Source organism: Lineus longissimus, chromosome 11 (assembly GCF_910592395.1).
Source record: "Lineus longissimus chromosome 11, tnLinLong1.2, whole genome shotgun sequence".
Classification (NCBI taxonomy): Eukaryota; Metazoa; Nemertea; class Pilidiophora; order Heteronemertea; family Lineidae; genus Lineus; species Lineus longissimus.
In genome coordinates this window covers 15,306,243-15,323,091 of record NC_088318.1, presented here as the reverse complement: position 1 = coordinate 15,323,091, position 16,849 = coordinate 15,306,243, and the positions used below count along the sequence as shown (strand labels likewise).

The window sequence follows — 16,849 nt, the reverse complement described above, 5'->3', positions numbered from 1 at the left end:
ATCCAATGATTTTCAATTTCAACTGGGCAAACAAGAAAGATAAATGTGAGGGTTGACTTTAGCATCCTTAAATGCTGGCCGGGCTATAATGGCTTAATGACACATATACCCTTGTTCTGCCATACTTTAGGAGACACATGTTTTGCTTGTATCCAGATCCACGTGTCCAGGAAGCCGCAACAGTGAATTACCTCCACTATAAAGATCCAGGGGCGTCTTCAAATCTTCTTTATAGCAGATTATGAGATCTCGGGTTTTAGCCCCACGCCAACACAACCTCAGATTTCATTTCCGTGAAAGATTACCCGCCGCGAAGGCTGGCACGAAAAAGTGCATCACTCTGTCGTAAATTGCTGTTTGATTACCATAAATTTCTCGTTTGTACTTTTTTCATCCATGGTTTTGCCAAGTAGGCAGTCCTCTTCAGTGAAATTGGACTTGCACAATCTGAGCAGTGGTACAGGGCATAACTAACGGATAAATGGATTTATTGGAGCTGATCGATCTGGCTTGCAACATAGGCACTTGGGAGTTGTGGAAATAGCGATCATGACTGGTGTTCTGAAATGTGTATCGAGAAAATCATGTATTTATTTGCAATGCTGAGCCTTTTTGGGCATTCAGTATTTAACAACTGATTGAGGAAGAGTGCAGAAGAGCAAAATTTGGGGATTTCTGGATTGTGGAGACATTAGCAGTAGGTTGTTTTTTTGTAAGTCAAGAGTTGCTTTAAAAAACAGAAAATTTATCTATGAAAACTGCATACCGAATGGATCTCAAAGAGATTTTCGCAAACATCAAGTTGTATTCACGCTGACCAGTTAATAACCACTTGCTAATTGGCTGACGGCCTAATTATTAGACCTACTTGGACCAAAACTAGTCCCACTAGTCCCATAACCTTGATAAGAGTTCAAACACTCATGCTGCTGAAGCAATTGAGAACATTAGTCAATGTTAGTTGAGTGTCTCAGGATAACGATGGGCAAACACTAATGATAACACTAATTACAGCTAACTTTTCCTGTGAAGAAGTTGCCTTGGATGTACTTCCGAATATGTGCACAAACATATAACATGTTTGTGTTAAATTTCTGATGCATCGAAGGACCACCGTTTAACTGTAAATCTGTCTGCAATGTTTAGTGCCTGCCTAGTATAATTGGAAGACACCCCTCTTCTTTAATGTGCAGTGGACTAGCAGCAATCATTGTATGATTTCTTTATAGAAAGATGTTGTCTAATCGAATAAAACATCTGGTCATTCATTTCTTTAAAAAAAACATTACTTCAAATGTTTGTTGTGATTTCATATGCACACGCATGACAGTGGAACCCCAATAACACGACCACTCATGGTACCAATGTTGAATGAAGCGTTACCGGGGTGGTCGCGTTAGTGAAGTTGAAAATCCGGGGCTCATATTTGTGTGAGTCGAACATGAACAACAGAAATATGGCCATGGAGCCAGAGACATCCTGGGTGCTGTTTTGCACCATATGACGTTTAACCTGTTCGTTTCACTCTTCCTCATCTTTCAAGAATACACGGTGATAACACACAACTACGATATCATCTCCAAGTTGTAATGAAGCTTTGCCTACTCGAGAAAGTTATCAACTCGTTTTGCTTCAAACGCTTTGACACCTTAGAAGTTTGAAGTAATCTAGAGAACACTTTGCCAAACATGATTGTTGGCCGAGGGCTGGCTGTGGAAGAAGGGTGATCAAGATTAAAGAAATCCAGTCGTGGCTCAAGTCTTTATTTAGACTAGCTGAACATGGTAAAAATAACTAAATCGGTGATTACTTCTTATGCAGCTCATTGGCTACATTATCAATTACCTGAGGGAAACTCGAAGCTTCTAACATTTATCAATTGGATCTTATTGCCGCCTTAGGTTTTAACCGGGCCGTTCAAAACTCCCTATTTTTACAAGTGTTTTTCTTTAGGTTTCCTTTTCAAATGACTTTGAGATCATAAACTCATTAATGGTTTTCAGTTCATTGGTAGTGAGACTGTTATCTGCCTCTCACATGCAATAAAGTCACTGACATCTTGAAATGAAGAAGTTGCCAAAAGATTGCTACTCATTGGTGTTATCATTTCTTTGGTAGTGAGACTGACATCTGCCTCTCACATGGAACAAAGTCATTGACATAATATGTAATATGACAAAGAGAAATAGACGAATATCATTCAGATCGACTCTCATGATATAGGTTGGCATATTTTCAAATCGTGGGTCGCTGTAACTACTCACACTCATCTATTCTCTACTTTCCTTGACGGCAAAATCGAAAGGTCATGCGGAAACACAATGGTTATATTTTTTGCTTGACCATGTTTCTTATTCCCTTGACGCTCAGTCTTTGCCAATCTTTTCTTAATGTAAAAGTAGATGATGGAACCAGTTGGTCGTTGTCGATAACAAGCTACTAGTTGATGGAGTAATCACAGGTGATGCTGAGAAAAGTTAAGCAATGGAGACTTGTTTTGCAATTATCCTGTTTGCATGGTTAGGGGGATTGTTCAAGTGTTTACTCAGTTTTTTTGTTATCTTGTTGTGACATTTCTCTCAGTGGAGTTGGCTGCTCATGGCCATACTGCCCCTCTGGAAAGACTTACTTTAAAACCAAAAATTGGCACTTAGCCACGCTAGCTGGTCATTTTGATCCCCAAATACCCACTTGGGCTAGATGTAGTTTTTACCTTAGCTTCCTTCAACTGAAGTCAACAATTGTGGTCAGTACAAAATGGGTAATTGGGTACTATATTCCCCGATTGGCCTAGTCTACATGCAGTTCTATTGACATCCATGCAACGAAGACTGATTGGAAGAATTGTTTGTGGCCTAACTATCTGGCTAAGCCATTGGGGAAATGGCAAATATCGAATATGATAAATATGTCCCTTTGTAATTCACTGGTCCACCCATTACGGAGGCCAATAATATCTTATTGGTTCATTTATCCGAGTGTCTTAGAATTGTAATGGTTATGGTATACTCAATTGCCTTTTGAATATCAGGATGGACTTGGAGAAAGCCCGTACTGATTGGAAATTGGAAACAGATTCCATTGACTTTCCAAAAGGAATCACAAAAGGTATTCAGGGTGTGGCTTTATTCCTATTGTGGGTTTACATGGTTCCTGAACCTTTCAGCCCTTAGTTCCAGAATATATCAGCATGCTTGCCTATATATATTACACAGTTTAAGGCTGCATGGATGAATTTTTTAATCTGGCAGCTGTGCTGTCAAGCTATCTATGTCAGATTTTGGTAATACCCATTCTATTCACGACTTGACATCAGCCGCACTTACACCACCTGAAAATGGACCACCAATCTTGGTTCGGGAACCAATGCCGCACCATCGAAAATCCACCAAGCGCTTACACCAGCGCTGCAGCTAGTTATAAAATCCGACTACAGATGGCGCGCAAACAATAAGCAGAACGCGGAAAGCCTTGGCAGAAAGCGCCATTTCGAAAGCGCCGCCTGGAGCCGAACCATCTAACTAGCTAATTGCCGATCCATTTGCGCTTACACCACGACAAAGCCGAGCTTTTAACAAGCCGGGCGAATTTGGACCATCAAGCTTGGTGGGACAAATTCGCTCGGCAATTTGTATCGGCAATGGATTGCCGAACCAATTTGTCGCGGCAATGTGGTGGTGTAAGTGCAATTGGTCCACCAATATTTCGTGGTGTAAGCGCAGCTATCGTGGATGATGTTGAGTAGCAGTTTTTGTTTAATTCCTCCGGGAAGGCCTATTTTGATGAAACTTCACATAGGAGTCCAAGTTAATTTTGCGTATGTCCTTAAGGTGTTGAATTTAGCATAAATATCCGTTGCATCCTATGAATTTCTAGGAGATTATAAGTCTGTCTCTTTATCAGCCAATGTTAATGTAAATAAGCGACACAGTAAATACGCTGAACCAATATTTGCCCGCTCCGACCATATGAAAAATCTTACCACATTTTAACCTTAATGATCAATAGTCATGTCATGATGCAGTGATATTACACATAACAAACAGACCTGACAAATATTTACTGTGGTCCAGCGATGTAACATGGATGATGTAGGTTTGGTCCCAATCATTCTCATCAGCTTGTGTTGCTAGTACTGGGTGACACCAAAAAAGGCCACCCATGCAAATATTGATTTGATTCACAATCATTTAGGTTTAAACTCCAAATTTTGTGCTAATTAACTGTCTGAGCTTGTCCTTTGCATGACTTTCACGCAGACATCCCCAAGTTTCAAGTCTGGAGTCAAACAGTCTGCGTGGAAACTTGGTGTAACAGTTTTGCATAGGCTAGAGTTAATTTGCTCTTAATGGTTATCATCTAAGTGGTGATGGTGTATCAGATGGTCATAGATTTTATTCATTATTATTGTAAAACAATTTACAGTTCTTCAAAATCAGCATCTAAATGCTTTGTATTGGCCAAATTGTGGTTATGACCACTTTTGGAAAATGCCTATGTGTCTTCAGATACTCAAAATTTCACCACAATTATTGAGAGTGATGTCAAATACCTTGTTTCTGGACAGGTTGTTATGGCAACCTCTGTATCAGTGAAAACCAAAACCCAAAACGCCCCCTGGCAGCTGCTAACTCTGCGATGCCAGTATGGCCACCATTTTGATCAGTTTTCATGGAGTATGTCTGAGTCTACTGCACCTGAGGTTACAATTTGGCGGCTTACTCTTGCTATAATGTGGGAAGTGCACTCGGATTATATTTTGATCTACATGCATACTAAAACACAGAGTGGAAGCCTGGATATCTCTAAATATAGTATGATGATAAAACCATATCTAAATGTCCCCTTTAACTGCTGAGCATGCTTTATTCAGGTCTTAATAGTGGATGTTCCTGATCTCATCACTTTGTCGCATTCAAATTTTACACAGCCCAGTAACTGCCCAATAAAATTCCATGAAGTTGATAAGCTGCGTCGATCTCTAGGTGATGATTAGCTTTGAGATGAAATCATGCGATGGAATATGGAATATCCACTACCACCGGATGCCTAGGTGATTGGCTTAATAGTCACTAATTAGTGTGCCCCTCTACTGATCCTTGAGGCTAAACTGGATTAAAATAGCCAATTAGTCCATTGATATGGGAATGATCCATATTTGGCAACTGCGTATAACAACCCTACTTGAGTTAGTTGGTCAGTGGGTACAGTACGAAAGTGGAGTTACTTGGACGATTGGTGATAGACCAACATACCGTACCCTTGTGAAAAAGATAGGACCAGGTGTGGTACGAGGGTTAAAGTGTTAAAGTGTATTTGCCTTTAGAATTCTTTTATTTCATAACTTGCCTGATTTTGCTTCTCATGGGTACGCTAATTGGGAATGATGATAAATTGTATGGATTAATACACTTGTCAAGAACAGTATTTTGGTTGATTGATTAACTGTGGTTGTGAGTGACAATCTCATATATGTTTACTGCTTTAAAGCTAACTAGAGATAAATTGGCAGATTTTGTTGTCAGGAGCTAAGGCCATGAAATGATTAATCCAGTTTACCGTCCGCCTCCAGCATGTGTTCAGAGTGTACTTCAATTTTTTTTCATTATTTTAGAAGAAAAAAAGAAGCTATTTATTTTATTGTTGCCATTATATCTTTTATTCAAACTATCTTTCCAGTGGTTCATCTCTACCTAAAATGATTGAAAAACACAATTAAAATTTGATAGGGTAGGGTCTTCACCATAATAATGAAATTTTTCATTGCCTCATTTTGATGACTGACCCATTTACTGGAACTTGCCGAATCACGTGTTTTGACCAGTAATTCAGGCTGTAAATAATGAAAAATGAAAAAAACCTCATCATTTTTTAAAAATCTCTCGGATGGTAAACCGGACTAATCATTCCCATGGTATAAGTATTGAAATGCCAGGCTAATTACTCTCATGTCATTTCAGGGACTGTGGGGACTGCTGGGCGTATATTTCACAATTTACAAGATGGATGATGCCGGTGGGGTTCTTTGATTGGTTCTGCAGACTGGTGTTTCGTGGTTGGATGATGATGGCTCCAACCAAGAAACACCAGTCTGCAAAACTATGAAATACATGATATTTGGTTAGAAATGTGGTGGAAAGGCTAGGAAAGGGGCCTCATCGGGGCCGTATTTAACCTTTTTCTTTCGGAAGGGGGCAGTAGGTTCTTTTTGGAAGGGGGCGAGGCAGAACACTACTATTGTCCCAGATGAAGCCCAAGTTTTTCGCTTTAGAATAAAACACTCTGTATAACACATTGTATAATTGTCTTGAGACATCTGATCATCCCAATATATGAATTGTTAAGCCAACTTTGCCAAACTTTTACCTTTTTTTGTTTCCTTTACAAGTGACTGGCTGAATTACTAATGGCAGAGCTACCCAGGGGTACATGCCATACCAATAAATAGGCTGAGCAAGTAGCAGCATCCGCCATGTCAAAAGAGCAGGCCATGAATTTCTGATTTCGATGCCTTATAGTTATTTGACTGGTGAGAGAATATTAATGTGAAAATGAGCTTGGGTTACATGATTGATGTGGGGCTAGCACAGATACAGCGTTCACTTGGGACCGATCTGTGATGGTCAAAGTGGCGACCAGGCTGAGATTCGAAATCCATGATACTTGGATTGTGAGCTGGGAACCGTAACCAGAATACCGCCGTGCTCTACGGAACAAAAATTAATTTTGGGAAACAGTTCCAGTCAGTATGAACGCATATCAGACAGGATCACCCAGCTTATAGTGACCATTGGTTGTGACCCAGCATGGGTGAGTTGTGTGAACGAACAAGGCCATGAATATCTGATGTAATCAAAAGCCTCTTGGGAACAGCCACGGCCAAGTCTGTTCGTTGATTTATTATTGGAGGACCAGTCAACAAGGACATGCACTATCGACACTCCAAGTTTTGATGATTTCACACAGAAAGCACAGTGGGCTTAAAGCCTGTGACATGCAGTGCAAACACCAGACTTATAACCTCGGGTTGCAGTTGCTTCATGTTGATCAGCTTCAAAGCCACCTTATGAATATTTTCTGCGGAGAGACATCCAAAGCAAGAACTCAGATTATTTAAAGTCTCACTTAATGAATGCTCCTAATAACAAACTGCCGGCTCAACATGGAGATTTCCTTGGCTGATATTAAGGCATTTCTTTGTGAGTTTAATCAAATCTCTATCATAATATTGGGTTTGTTGCAAATTGAAAATTAACACTTTTTGTAGTGAAAGTATGGGGAGTGCGTTTGTGGTGATGACGATAAGACAGGTTGGTAGCTCCATTATCATCCTGAGTTTTGTGGAGTACTGAATAATGGCTTTGTGTTTTTTTCTGACTCTGCTCCGATCAGCATATCTTTTTTGGCATTATTAACCTTTCACTGCGGACAGAATGTAGATCTTGCATGTTTTTCCAGAAGACTTTTTCGTGCTAATTTGTGTCTGCTTCCTGGTGGTAGAAAACCGCATGTCCATATGACCTTCTGTTCCTAAGATATAGCTGAAAGGATGGACTTGGTCAAGAGTTTCGCCACAAATTAGTCTTTATTTATTGTTGATGATGCTGATTGTGTTATATTGTCATTTTTCATCATCGCCTTAAAAGTCAGTGTACCAAATATCATGAATAAAGAGATTCGTACAACATGACTTACAGATGTCTTTAGAAAAAGCCCCTAGGATTGTTCTTTTCCTCTTTATGCTATTGCCATGAAGACAGTTGATCTTGAGCAAAAACGTTATCATCATCAGCGTGTATTGTTTTTGCTGTTAATGGTCAACTTATTTACTGAGGAGATTACTGATGTCTTGTTTCTCAGACAGTTGTGTTCTTAGAATTTTTTCCTTCTGTTGAGAATGAAACGTTCAGAGCCTTATCATAAAGCACTTTTCCATGAAACATAGCTTTAGGGTGTTATAAGGAGTCTAATGATCAATACATTTCTCAGTCACCTGCAAGCAAGCTGGGTGGGAAGAAACAGATGGACGCACAAATATCTATCGAACATGAACACCGGCCAATATAGCGTGTGTGTACGTCTTGGTGAAATTAGGCAGGTAATTACTAAATTGAACTCTTGAGAACATTACACCTGGAGACCAATTTAAAAACCAGTTGCTAGATCCTGGGTGATTTGGTTGGTGATTGCCAATCGATTTGTGTTGATATATACTTCAGCAAGTGCCATATTAACCAGATTCCTGGCAAGCTGTTTACTGGTTGCCCAAGATCATCATCTGCAAGTGCTTTAATAATTCATTGTAACCTATTAAGCCCAATTATAGATGACACCAAGTGATTGTGGAGTTGGGGACAAGACTCAAGCTTACATGCTCCAGACATGCTCCCCAAATGATCAGGAATACTGGCCAAAGAACACCACCCTGACCACAAAACTCGAGGACTCTATTGCACAGCTGACTTGGTCTTATCTTGATGGAGTTATTACCCGTTATCTTTGGAAGGCAGTCCTTTACTTTGATGCAGTTATCACCCGTATTTTTGGGTGGTGGTTCCTTACTTTAATGCTGTTATCAATCATGGACCCTCACCTTAATGCAGTTGTCACCTATAGCCGCACGTACACCACCTGAAAATGGACCACCAATCTTGGTTCGCGAACCAATGCCGCACCATCGAAAATCCACCAAGGGCTTACACCAGCGCTGCAGCTAGTTATAAAATCCGGCTACAGATGGCGCGCAAACAATAAGCAGAAAGCGCCATTTCGAAAACGCCGCCTGGAGCCGAACCATCTAACTAGCTAATTGCCGATCCATTTGCGCGTACACCACGACAAAGCCGAGCTTTTAACAAGCCGGGCGAATTTGGACCATCAAGCTTGGTGGGACAAATTCGCCCGGCAATTTGTATCGGCAATGGATTGCCGAACCAATTTGTCGCGGCAATGTGGTGGTGTACGTGCAATTGGTCCACCAATATTTCGTGGTGTAAGTGCAGCTTATATCTTTGGGAGGCTTTCCCTTACTTTAATGTAGATATTATCTGTATCTATTGCAAGCAGTCCCTTGTCTTGATACAATATCACGGATGGTCAATCTCACCTTACCATCAAGAGAGTGGCTATCACATGTTATGATTGTGTCTCATCAATAGTTCATTAGTTTCGTATTATGTGTCCGATCAATTCATTATCCAGTGTCACCCTGTACCAAGACGATCGAAATGAAGGATTACACTGTTGACGCTCTCTCTGTCCTCGGTGCTATTGATGATGTCCGGGAAAGATTATTTGATTTGGTTTCTGTATTTTAACTTGCCAGACCTTCTGACTGCAGGGGTATTGTCATCATACCCGTGCTCGCTCTTCAACTCATTAACCAGGCTTCATCATCAATTCTAGGGCAAGCTGGAGGGATTGTTATAGATAATATTCAAGTATGATCAAGTCTAGTCAGCAGTTAGAAAAATTAACAGCCCCGCATCACCATTTCCGTTCAACCCGAACAAGAAATTCGCATGGTTCCGGTTATTTGGTGGAGCAACAAGTACAAAGTGCTTGATCTTGGTACTCCAGCGCCATCTGACTACAACTTAAAGAGCTTTGCACCACCAGTACCAATTAACCGGAACCAGTGGTCATATTCCCTTTAAATAATACAGTGTACCTGAATAAACCAAAGTTCTGATTAAATGTCAGCTGCTTCCTCGTCACCTGTTTTTCCTGATTGGTTGTCAGCCAAACCAGACCGAGAGTCAGGTTTCAAAATTGTATGTAATTTGCCTCAACGGCGCAATGTCATCTGTGTCTGACATGGTCGAGATTGGTCCCTGGGGTGAAACATTTTATTTGTAAGTCTATAATAAGTTTCTTTTTGGTTAGTTAAGGGTTGTGTGGGAAATTGAATGAGTATTCAATAATATTTGAAGGGGTGCTTGCAAGAAACCAGTACTATCAACTGAAATCAGAAGAACATTATAAATCATCTACTTTTCACCAGTTCTGTCTAGAGTAGATCTATCACCACAATCACTTTAAAAGTCCACAGAAAGAAAGATGTAATTCTGCATTTCTTTCTTACTCAGCACAGAAAATATCGGCTCCATCAATTATTTGCACAATCGTGTCAAGACATTTGTGTGCATAGTCAACATTTTCTTTTGCCTGTAATCGGTTGCGTCTGCTTAACAAATAGAGTTTGCTGGAGGCTACATTTGATTCGAAACCAGAAATTGATAAACAAATTGTTCTCATACTGCACCCAATCAGACCAATCAGAACGCAATCTTCTAAAACAAATGTAATCGTGATTGGCAGTAACGGGAAACTGATGAAGTTGGATAAGGTATGCTGTTGATTGCGAGGTTTCCAGATCTTGTTTCATTAGTTTGGTAGCTTAGGTGTTGATTTGGTTTCAGTTGGCAAGATGTAATCATGATGTTTGCGTGAAGGTGACTGGACAATTTTCGGTTCAGTTAGGCAGCCTCATTGAATTGATGAAACCATGATAGGGTGATGGGATCATGATTTTAGGTCAGTGACCTGCAAGTGTGGTGTTTATTTCTTCGACACTATGGAGTCTGGACATCCTTATTAATGACCTTTATAGGGTGATTATATGACATTACATTTAATTCTTGTTATCTACATAAATTTGTCCCAATTTGGTTGATGCAGAACCAAGTGGATGTTCTGACAGATTGTAATCTGTCATGTGAATCACCATGACTATAAATTTCTCTCTGTTCTCAATTAAGGCGATGACAGTTTTGGAAAGTTTGTGACGTTTTACTGGGTGTTTGGGGTGTGCAGCATTGCGTTCAGGCTTGCCCCAAGGTATTGAGTCTTCTCGATGTCAATGCCTCGAGACCACGTTCGAAAGTTTGTCGCCAGAGTTATTAAGTCGTTCAGATTGTAGTGTTGCCTCTAGGCCATGATATTTTCAGAAACGAGTGCCTCGAGACGCCGGTCCGACTGATATTTGATATTGCTGCGATATTGGAATCAGCCTCACGGGATATGTCTGTCATTAGGTGGCAATCCCGCTGGCCTAATAGCTTTATTCTCTAAATAACAACAATTCCCTAGTTACACAGGACATTAGCCTTGTCTCTGCTGTGGGATCAATACTATTTCACTTATCTCCATCTCGTGTTTGGACATGCTTTCTGGGGGGGGGGGGGGGGACTCTTGTAGTGGGTCCCTAGGGCCAGTATGATTTACCTAGTCTGCCAAACGTAGACATCAAGATTGTCGGAATGGGGTATTTGGAGACAAATATTTCGCATGGTCTTGTACCAGCTTATCATGACACGACCAGTCTCTCTCTGATCTGTTGTTGTTGCGGCTGCATCTCTATGAGGTTTATCGCTTTGTTTCCTGGGTCCTATGTGTCTTGAGTACAATGCATCCTGGTCAAGGTCTTTGTGTCCAGGTTTCGTTATTTTCTACTCGTAGCGGGAAGGTTGGGCTTCCTGTTAGGATTATAGAACCTCCTCTATGTTGAACTTGGCCAGGTTATGGGGTTTACCGTAACCTTCCTTGGAGCAGACTCCCACAGTCAGTATGTAACTTTCTGTAATTGAAATACCTGCATATGATGGCTTATTTTTATCGTATTGTTTGACATCAATTTTGGATAACAGTTTGCTTGCCTCTAAGCTAAATTTTCCATTAATGTTACCAGCTACACAAATTGCTGTACAAATTGAATTAATGCTTAAAGCGGAAAGACTATGGCAATGACATAACCAATTTGGAAAATAAATTTTGATGCTGTCTTACCACATCTTTGCAGCTTTAACTTGGGCAAAATGGTTTGGAGGGAGGAATTTATATTTGGGTTCTCTGACAGTCTTGACTCTTGAAATGTTATATTTTCTAATCATATGCCAGCCGGTTCAGACACGGAACTGATTTTTCTGTTTTCCTGTCTCATCTATCTCTTAGTTCATTCAATCATACTATCTGCCTTGTCAGCCTTCTTTTTAACGTTGAACTCTTCACTTTACATGAAAAATGTTCCCTATGATTTGCCCATCCAAGCTCAAAGACAGAACTGATTTCCTAGTGTTACCCTCATCTGTTAAACCCATCTGCATTCCAAGTCTATTCAAGCGACTTCTTTAATTCCTATCTATCTGTTGACATCTTAAAGGATGATTTTAATGCATCAGCCTGAAATTGGAAGGTTTCAGCAGCCTCGTCAATTATCAAACCTGATTGATGAATAGTTAAACTAAACTGAGTGGCTTAGCAGGGCTTTAACGTTTTCACTCTTGAAGGACACTTTCATTATTCTTTGTCTTTTGAGAAATTGAGCCTAACAGCCAAGATGGAATCATTGTGACATATGGGACTGTATTCCATCTTGATTCCATCTTTGCTCTGAGATTTCACGTCAGAAATTCAACTGCAATGATCCAAGTTGGCTAAAGTGTAACGTCCGGAATAATGACCATGTATGCGTGATGGCAATCTGGATAGATTTGTTAAACTAGTGACAGGCCAATAATCCCGGCTGTTCCCGTGCAATCTCTGTGGGTTTAGCTTTACATTATGGATGATCCATCATTTTGTGATTGTTATTTTTTCCTCGGTGTCTCGTCTGAAAATCTATCGCTTTCCATTGATATTGGAGCCGAGCTGGGTTCTCTGTCGCGGGGTGCGCCCTGGGATGTAAACATTCTGACGTGATTCTCTGTGAGCTTAACCCCAGAAAAAATTGCTTGAGGTGGCTTTTTTCTAACAACTTTGACATTCTCTCTGTCGATATCACGTTGAGAGTTCGATCTAAATTGATTACGCTCCATTGATATTAATACAAGCTGCGGCTTTCTACTTCAAAGTCATTTAAGAAAAACTTCTACTTCAACGTTTGGTGACCTTTGGTCAGGCACGAAAGACACACATTCTAAATCAACTATGAATATTGCGTGCGTGCTAGAGTTGGTACATTTTCATGCACTCTCATGCTATCATGTTGACACATCGCTAAATATTTCTCTCTGTCTCTCGATATTGGATATCAACCACGGCCCTCTTCAGTGCTTGTTGACCCTTTGGCTCAGTGGCCTGGGAGGCAAACATTCAGACGGACATGACCATCAACATTTCCTGCAAGCTGGTGGGTTATTTTTTCCTGGGTTTTATCATGCCTGTTTATTGCGTTTCATGGATTCGTTTTGATTGATCTCCGTCAAGGTTGTTGGCAGTGTTTAGAAAGCCTTGGGTCTCGCTTCGCTGGAGGCAAACATTCTGATAAAACAGTGAAGGTTGCATGCATCCGAGTGGGCAATTCCTCTATTGACTTTGAAAGCCATCTCAACTGAAGCTGTCTCCAGTGTTAAGTTTCCGCTGGTCTTGAATAAGACAGCACAACACAGACCTCTATATGACTTGAACTTGAACTCTACTTTAACTGTAACCTCTTGTTCCTATAAGTAGAATGGTGTGGGTGGTGAGATCACAGAAATTGCCTTGCATAATGCATGACCCAGTTGCCTTGTTGATTGTCAAAACCAAATCAGTTGATTGGGAATCAATCGAATCATAAATTCCAAAAGGATAAAATGACCAGTGCTTCCATCTGCGATTTTTCAAAGAGAACTTGAGTCACTCAGATGCTAAATTCAGTCGGGGTACGAGCGTTTTGAAGGTTTGATTTTTTTCAGAGCAAAACGCTTTGCACTAGCAAACGGATATTATGTTCAGTGATGATGTCTGCATCAGCTGCGTATTTCCAGTCTTTTTGTTTGCAGAGATGCGGACCTCTATTGCTCTGAAGGAAAATTGGCTACCTTCTTCAGCTGGTTATCAAAGAACTCACAATTAAATCAAAATCTTAAAACTTTTGTCTTCTCAGAGACGCTGTCGGAGGCAGTGAAGCTCCTAAAGGGAGAGTACCTCCTGAGAGTGATCAAGGAATACAACATGGACAAGGCGCTCCTCTTCTGCCGCACGAAGCTCGATTGTGACAATGTTGAGGCATACTTCACATCCCTTGGAGGAGGTGGGTGAATAGAAATATGAAGATGCTCTGGTTTCAATTCAATTAAAGAAGGACTATAGCCAGGTGGTCTTCGGGTGACTGATATGGTCGGTTAGGAGACTGGGTTATGTCTCCAGTAATAAATATATCCCTGTTACAAGTGAGAATAGTTTGCGATGTACAGTAACTGCAAGGTAGAAGAGTAGCCACTTCATGTAACTTAAAGTCCTCTACCTTGCTCCTGCCTTCAGATTCCCTTTAAGAATGGTGCCCATTTGAAATGTGAACTGTTAGATAACATTGTACATGTACATAGGGTATTAAAATTATCTTAAAAGAATTTCCCATTCCTGAAAATTTGAGTTTTGGTCAAAACATTCTAAATTCATGCTTCCCTCCTACAGTGGTTATGTTGATTATGAACAAGTACTGGCATTGCAGGTCCAAGGGGGCGTAACCGTGAATTGTCGTGTGTGTGTCTGCATGGAGATCGCCGACCTCAAGAACGGAAAGGCAACTTGGAGAAGTTTAAAAATGGCGAGGTGCGTTTCTTGGTCTGCACAGATGTGGCGGCCCGTGGTATTGATGTCATGGGTTTACCCTATGGTGAGTAGGAAAGTTTTTAACTGAGACTAAGGGCTCCTGGGTAAGGACGCAGAAGGTACAAGAATTTAGTTTAATATTTACTAATTTCAGTTGTCAATGTGACTCTTCCCGATGAGAAACAGAACTATGTGCATCGTATTGGACGCGTTGGCCGAGCTGAGAGGATGGGTTTGGCAGTCTCGTTTGTAAGCAGTGTGAAGGAAAAGGTCTGGTATCATTCCAACTGCAGTAACAGAGGCAAGGGATGCTACAATACCAACCTTACTGACCGCGGCGGATGCTGCATCTGGTACAACGAACCCCAGGTTAGCCCTTGTTTTTTTAAAGATGTCAGTATCACCAAAATTAAGGGATGTTTTGGGGGGGAATGCAGGGATGTATTATATGTGAACATCATATTATGTGAGAATTCGTTAATGAGCCGTCAAAAATTTCTTATCGTCTGAATTGTGGATGTGATGACAGGAAACCAACTGCAGTTGGGTGGCTCGATTCAAATCAGTGATTCGAATTTCTAAATTAATTGCATATTTGTAGCTGCTTGCAGATGTTGAGGACCATCTTGGTGTAACCATAGACCAGATTGAGCCTGACTTGAAGATCCCTATCAATGAGTTCGATGGCAAGGTCTCCTATGGACAGAAGAGGTCAAATGCTGGTAAGGTTGTCACCTTCGAGATCATTTTTGCCAATTTTAGTGGTCATTTATATTCCACTCCATATATAGTCACAAAGTGAACAATACTTTCTATGTCTATGGGGTACAAAGGCCTCGTTTATCAACCCATCTCTTTCAATTTTCAGGAAGTGGATACAAGGGCCATGTGGATTTCCTCGCACCTACTGTTGCTGAGCTAGCCGCCCTCGAAAAGAAGGCACAGACTTCACGGATCACTCTCCTTCATAGGAAACCATTTGCAACTCGCTAGGAATAGATGGACTTCTAGATGTACTGTAGAAATTGCAATAAGTGGCTGTCGAGCAACTTTCAAAAAGGGCCTAGATTTGTATCTGAAGTCCATTCAAGTCACTGATAGGTCTATAGTCATCAAAATAGAGGCTGGGTTATGGTGTAACTTGAAGTGACTGGCCCATCGTGACAGTTATATTACACAACAATGACCTTTCAAAGAAGAAATGCCTCTGGGCCTTTTCTCAATTAAACTACAGCCACTTATGGTAATTTCTACAGCATGAGTTATCACTATCGTTCAGATTATACCAGCAGTTTCCTTGTTTGCTGGACATCAGAGACAGTTATTTCTCTTGAAATGAAACTGCAGATGAAATGCATATTACTTTTACTGGTCAATGATATTGTTTATAATAAGAATATTGATGAGGTATAGTAACAAAGCGTAACGCAAATAAATTTAAAAAGTTTTGAGTGTAGTGTACTCCTTTAAAAAATAATCAGTGTACTGTATTTGCGAGGTTCGGCTGCACCAACCCTCTTTCCAAAACTTCTGAATCGGCTACTGCAAGTCTACTTGCAAATAAATGAGTGTAAAAATGGTGTTGTTGGTTTTGAATTTGTAGCAGAACAAGGATATATGCACTCATATGCACTATATGAGTACTCATTGCAGCCAAGAGAGAACTTCAGTTGGGAGACGTAAAGAGGAGTATCAACACCGAACTGATCACAGCCACAGTACAGTTGCCGGCCTCCTAACCGAAAGGATGAAGAATACCTAGAAGCCTCTAAGGAACAAATCAACGAGTTATGCCAGAGGAACTAATCAACACCCACCATCATAGGAGGAGACTTCAACCTACCAGACATTGAATGGGCCACACTAACCATCACAGAAAACCACACTTGACCTGATTCTCACGTTCCATCCAAGGTACCAGACCTGGTGTAAACCGCTGCCTTCAATCGGCAACTCTGACCACGACAGTGTTATTGGACACCACTACCACTGCAAGCCGTCCTAAGCCACCAAAACGACTAATCAAGCTATGGAAAAAAGCAAACTTAGATGCAATCAGAACAACCATCAGCGCCTTTGAGTTCAAAGGATTCACAGACATCCAAAGCCTCTGGGAATCCCACAAAGCCAAGATCCACCAGGCGATAGCAGAACATGTACCTGAGAAGACCATCCCAACCAGGACACCACACCCATGGATGAACACAAAGCTTCGCCGACTGATCCACCGGAAACAGAAGGCCCACAAAAAGGCAAGGAAATCTGGAAAGAAAAAAATGCCCAACGTTACAGAAACCTCCAGAGAGATGTCAGA

General features: G+C 40.9%; 1 protein-coding gene across 3 annotated transcripts in view; it reads left to right on the top strand.

The window, feature by feature from the left end:
- Window positions 1-16,098, top strand: part of LOC135495412 (ATP-dependent RNA helicase DDX1-like) — a 109,715-nt gene extending 93,617 nt beyond the window's left edge. For all 3 annotated transcript variants that reach the window (XM_064784019.1, XM_064784017.1, XM_064784018.1), the window contains exons 17-21: window positions 13,868-14,014; window positions 14,435-14,599; window positions 14,690-14,904; window positions 15,137-15,257; window positions 15,404-16,098. In XM_064784019.1, coding sequence (XP_064640089.1) covers window positions 13,868-14,014; window positions 14,435-14,599; window positions 14,690-14,904; window positions 15,137-15,257; window positions 15,404-15,528 — 773 coding nt within the window. In that variant the 3' untranslated portion in view covers window positions 15,529-16,098. The remainder of the gene's footprint in view (window positions 1-13,867; window positions 14,015-14,434; window positions 14,600-14,689; window positions 14,905-15,136; window positions 15,258-15,403) is intronic.
- Window positions 16,099-16,849: the final 751 nt, after the last annotated feature.